Genomic DNA, 5938 nt, shown 5'->3' with positions numbered 1-5938 from the left:
TATGGTAAGGGGCGTAACATTTCCGTCACACGCTTGAGGTATTCAGCCAATCACAACACACTGGATAGCTGGCAAATCAGAGCACACCTCGCTTTTCAGAACGATGAGCTTTGTAAAAATCGATGCGTTTCAGAAAGTTGGGACATAGAGGAGAAACAATAATGTACATTATGTGGAAAATAATGTGTTTTTTTACCTTAAACCGCATAAACACATTGCATTACACCAAATACACAAAATAATGTTCATTTTGTCAACGTCATATGACCCCTTTAAGAAACATTTCTTATTGTTATCAATGTTGAAACCAGTTGTGCTGCTTAACTCTTTCCCCACCGTTGACGGAATTTCCCGGCTTTCCGTGTTTTTACTGGTGTACGGTAGGATGCGCTATTATGCATCCTCTGAAAGAGTATTGAACATCTGGATCAAAACACAGTGAAGAAGAAGCAGAAACAAGCGTTCGCTTATGTAAGCAGATGGCTATGTTAAATAACACAATCATCAAGCATTAAACAGCATATGAATCAAAACTGCCTAACGTTACCAAATGAAATGACAATCAGGAAGTGGTATACGACCGTGCAAGCTTTGGATGTGTTGATGGAAGCGATCTATTCCATCTGTTTTGATCATCATTGTGAATCTGATCCAGATGTAGTCTTTTACAAAAGCATGATTTTCTCAGCTTTTTCTTCAAAATGTAGCTTTTTTTAATGAAACTTACCCATATTCAAGTGTTGATTTAAAAAAAAGATTGCATGAAGCTAGAATAAAACATTTTTTTGTTTTGTTTTGTTTGTTTGTTTGTTTAAAAGCGTAGGCTCTGTTCTTTGTTTTGACATATTCATACAACTAAATATTCTGGGTGCCATTAAACTTTTGTGAAAATTATTTTTTTTAAATGCTGGCCGTGATTGGCAACTTTAAAAAAAAATAAATAAATAAAATAAAAACCTGTTGGGGAAAGTGTTAATATATTTGTGGAAACGGTGATACTTTTTTTTTTTTTTTTTCATGATTCTTTGATGAATAAAGTTCAAAAGAACAGCGTTTATATTTGAAATAGAAATGTAATGTAAAAGTCTTTGCTATCACTTGATCAATTTAAGGCCTCCTTGAGATTTAAACAAACTGCAGGGATTTAAACAAACCTCATCTTGCTTATTATTTGTCAACTTTTTTGTGTTTTGTCACTCAGAGATGCAAGAGAATATTACAGCTGTCTTACATGTGTTTCTGGTCTACAGGCACCTCTGCAGATGGTGGCAGTAAACGGCAGGAGCACTTGTCTCGCTTCTCAATGCCAGATTTGAGTGAAGCTAGAATAAAACATTTTTTTGTTTTGTTTTGTTTGTTTGTTTGTTTAAAAGCGTAGGCTCTGTTCTTTGTTTTGACATATTCATACAACTAAATATTCTGGGTGCCATTAAACTTTTGTGAAAATTTTTTTTTTTTAAATGCTGGCCGTGATTGGCAACTTTAAAAAAAAATAAATAAATAAAATAAAAACCTGTTGGGGAAAGTGTTAATATATTTGTGGAAACGGTGATACTTTTTTTTTTTTTTTTTCATGATTCTTTGATGAATAAAGTTCAAAAGAACAGCGTTTATATTTGAAATAGAAATGTAATGTAAAAGTCTTTGCTATCACTTGATCAATTTAAGGCCTCCTTGAGATTTAAACAAACTGCAGGGATTTAAACAAACCTCATCTTGCTTATTATTTGTCAACTTTTTTGTGTTTTGTCACTCAGAGATGCAAGAGAATATTACAGCTGTCTTACATGTGTTTCTGGTCTACAGGCACCTCTGCAGATGGTGGCAGTAAACGGCAGGAGCACTTGTCTCGCTTCTCAATGCCAGATTTGAGCAAAGATTCTGGCATGAATGTGTCTGAAAAGAGTAACATGGGCACACTCAACTCCTCTGTGCAGTTCCACAGCTCTGAATCTCTGCGCAGCCTGAACTCCGCACAGCCCTACCTGGAGCTTGAACCCCCGGTGCAAGTCAAATTCCCTGTGCAATACCCCTGTGAACAACCTGGAATTAATGCTTTGCCACCTGGTTTTGCCTATCAGGAGGAGGATCGTGTAAGTTTGGTTAGCAACGCCAACAATGCTCGTCTACCACCCATGAGTGAACGTACCCGTCGTAGAAGCATCGACCATAATGAGCCACGCCGTCGCCACCACCACCATCGCTCCCGTCGTTCCAGGCGGTCCCGTTCGGACAATGCGCTTAACCTCGCTGCCGAGCGCCGCCCAGCTCCGAAACGATCTCAACTTCACGCTCGTGAGGATTATGACCAGTTCCCTCCACCCCGTGGGTCACGGGACCACTTCGGCAGTGGAAGTGGCAGGCTGAGACAGCAGCCTTTCAGACCTTGCCCTCGGACAACCTCCGACCTTACGCTTCAAAACCCTGTGCTGCACCGACACCAAGGCCCTTATTCGTGGGACCAGTATGATTACGATGACGACTGGTGCTCGACCTGTTCCTCATCTTCCGAGTCAGAAGATGAAGGGTATTTTCTGGGCGAGCCCATTCCCAGACCGGTCCAGCTGAGATACATGACCAGCGAAGAGCTGCTACACAAATACAGCTCTTCAGGACTGGGAGCATCCGGTCAGTTCGGGAGCCGAGGACAGTTACACACACGCAAACGTAGGAAAAGCAAGAACTGCATTATATCCTAAAAGTCGCACCTGCTGCATGCTCCACAACCTTGCACAAGAATTTTTCCCGTCCCTATAGTTTGAAAGGCTTTTTGGTGTTGTGAGGCTATCAGTGAATAATACGCAGTAATTTAATTTGTTCACAGCTCAATTGCATATGCATGCTTTCCCATGTGATATTTCCGAATTATTCTGGATGTTACGCTTTTATTTTTAGGACTTCTTAATTATTAAATCTGCAGCACTGTTGCCGCATTTGTTACAGCTAATGTGCAATTTTTTTTGTTATGTAATTCATTCGGGCACAGTGATGTTTTTTTTTTTGTATGGTGTTTGCTTTGGGCTGAAAATCCCATTAATAAGATGTATATACGCAATTGAATGAAGAAATTCACTAAGTTAAGGATGTAATGTAAATTATCTGTAAATGATGTACCACATATTTTTATATTTTGTATCAATAGAAACATTCATGTACTAAGCATAATGTAGAGAAAATAGTAAAGGCATGCACGTTAATTTGCTGATCTTTGTCCTGTATTGGAAATTAAAGAGTATTTCTGTGAGAGATTTGATTGACAGCTCTTGGTTCTTCCTCATCAGAGCATTCTGTGATCTCTGACTCAGATTAGACACCAACATGCTCGCCATCTGATCTATGCATTAATGCAAAAGACCACAGAGCATCCACAGGATCCAAATGGCTAGTCTCGCTTACCGATACACCTCGTTGCTAATGACAGTGCTTATGAAAATACAAGGATTCATTTAGATTTCCATCTTCGATTTGGGATTTTAACGGTGGGGAAAGGTTTTTGCATCTCTAGTTCAAGCTTTGCTCTATGTTTGGATTCTAAACCATCATTCTGTCAATAGTGCTGCTGTTTTAGCAATAAGATTTGAGAATATCATTTTACGTGCAGATTCAGAATGTTATTTTAGCTGCTGGATAATACATATGTGGTTTTCAGATACACAGTCCCATGTGCTATAAGACTAAAAAATGTATCTGAACTCATCGAAAAAGTGGCTAATGTCCCTGACAGGCCAGAAACCTGAGATGCTTTGCACTACTGTCTGTGGAATATTTGCCCTCCTATGTACTTAGTAGTGGTCAGAAGAGTCTTGGAAGAAAGTTTAGATAGCAGTTTTATGACATAACCAGCTGCATAAATGAGATCTACATTAGAGCTTTTCATCTCTTTAAGTTCTAACTCACAATCTGTTTACTCTCATTTTCGCTATAGAATGATGAATTGGTGGTTCTTATAAAAATATTGTAATACAAAAAGTTAGAACTGAGAAACGGATAACGTTCTGATATTATGTATTTTGAAAGATATGTCACAATTAATTAGGTTTTTAGCTTAAAGGGATAGTTCACCCAAAAATGAAAATTATGTCATTAATTACTCACCCTCATGTCGTTTCAAACCTGTAAGACCTTCGTTCATCTTCAGAACACAAATTAAGATATTTTTGATGGAATCTGAGAGCTGTCTGACCCTGCATAGACAGCAACGCAACTGAAATGTTCCCAAGTGCATAAAAGTAGCAAGGAGATCTGTAAAATAATCCATGTGACATCAGGGGTTCAACCGTAATTTTACGAAGCTACGAGAATACTTTTTGTGCGCAAAAGAAAAAAAAAAAAACCGCTTTATTCAACAATTCGTCTCCTCCGCGTCACCCTGTAGCTCCATTTTGGAGAGTATCAGCTGGACGTAAACAGCTTATGCTGTTCTGTGTCAGCTGCGTCACACGGATACACTGTTTTCGTTCAGATCAAATCACAACAACATAGGAAACGGATCCGTTTAATAAAGTAATATCACGCATTACATTCCCAGTCTTTTAAAGTCACACAATATTTGAGAATCTTGACATCCACCTAAGCTGCGTTTTGTATAGTGATGTTTGATTCGTGAATAAGTCTGGGTTTTCGAATCGAAACTGTTGATCCATTTCACAACTGTGAAAGGAACAGACCAAGTTTTAAGTATACTGATAACCTGCAGTGAACTTTTAACGACAACGATCGGATCATTCAGTCAGTGTGGAATGAATGAACAGATTTTCAATTAATATTGACTTAAATTTCGGTCTGTTTCTGTAGCTTGACTTCAGAAGGGCTCATATGTGTCTTGATTAAAATTATAATGGTTTGTGTGCTTTCTGAAGCTTAAATGCTTCAGTACCCACAAAAACCTCTTCAAAATTTTTGTCTTTCTTTCTTTCTTTCTTTCTTCAGAAGAAGGCGTAGGTTCTAAACAACATGATGGTCAGTAAATGGTGACAGATTTTTAATATTTGTGAACTGTCTCTTTAATGACAGTATTAATCTATCTGTGGAGAAGTCAGAGTTCTGAGACGCGCTAGGTATGCACGTGTGCATTTGCTGGTCTAGCCTTAAAAATAAGCCTTTTTAACGCTTTTGGAGCATAAGAAACAACATTTATGAGGCAGTTGTCAGATTTCATTGGTGATTTCAAATATGAAATTTAATGTAAGCTTGGTGAACAGCTTTGGAGAATTGGATGTTTCCCCATTTCAAAGAAATAGGAGCTGCTCTTGCAAGCCCGAGAGAGAGGCATTTCAAAGATGGCCGTCGATTAAAATTACTAAAGGAACTTTGGTTTTCACGCAGAGAAAAACACATAGCGGACGCGGAGCAAAGAGGAAACTGACAACGCGCCGACAGATGAGAGAGCAGAGTAGAGCCCTGCACGGGCCTCAAATTTAGGCCCTAGCCCGGCCCTGGCCCGAGATGCTCAGACCCTAGCCCGGCCCGTGTCCGACAGCTTATCAGAATTACTGGCCCGAGTCCGACACGAGCCCGTCTTTTTTTACCCTTCTCCCAAAACAGCTTATACTACTGTTCCAACTATTAAAATAGTTCAGTTTTGTATTTAATGGCAAAGTGATTATATTTAGTTTCGTTTTTTTAAGTTAATTTAGAAAAACGTTTGGATCATTTTTTGTTTGTTAAATATAAGTTTTTGGTTTTTGAAGTAACGACCGGCCAGCAGCAGACAGTGAGCCATATGTTTGATCAATTTAGCCTTCTCAAATCATCAAGACTTGCCTAAAATAAAATCTATAGATATAAAACAGTTCAAGCATATAACAATGTTTAAACGATAAACCTAGATAAATGTGCGCTATATCCAATATTTTGTGCGGAGAGTGGAAGCTAAAGCGCGCTTTGCAGGACATGGAGGCGCCAGCGAGATCACTTGCATTTTTTTCAGTGGATAGGC

At 38.8% G+C, this 5938-nt stretch overlaps 1 protein-coding gene across 1 annotated transcript in view; it reads left to right on the top strand.

Moving 5' to 3' along the window:
- Positions 1-3234, top strand: part of LOC107739290 (prickle-like protein 2) — a 25211-nt gene extending 21977 nt beyond the window's left edge. The window contains exon 8 of the mRNA XM_016551371.1: positions 1807-3234. Coding sequence (XP_016406857.1) covers positions 1807-2699 — 893 coding nt within the window. The 3' untranslated portion in view covers positions 2700-3234. The remainder of the gene's footprint in view (positions 1-1806) is intronic.
- The last annotated feature ends 2704 nt before the right edge of the window (positions 3235-5938 follow it).

This window comes from Sinocyclocheilus rhinocerous, unplaced genomic scaffold, assembly GCF_001515625.1.
Source record: "Sinocyclocheilus rhinocerous isolate Xijiao unplaced genomic scaffold, SAMN03320098_v1.1 scaffold14, whole genome shotgun sequence".
In the NCBI taxonomy this organism is placed as follows: domain Eukaryota; kingdom Metazoa; phylum Chordata; class Actinopteri; order Cypriniformes; family Cyprinidae; genus Sinocyclocheilus; species Sinocyclocheilus rhinocerous.
The sequence above is the reverse complement of the archived record's forward strand: the minus strand, read 5'-3'. Positions and strand labels throughout refer to the sequence as shown.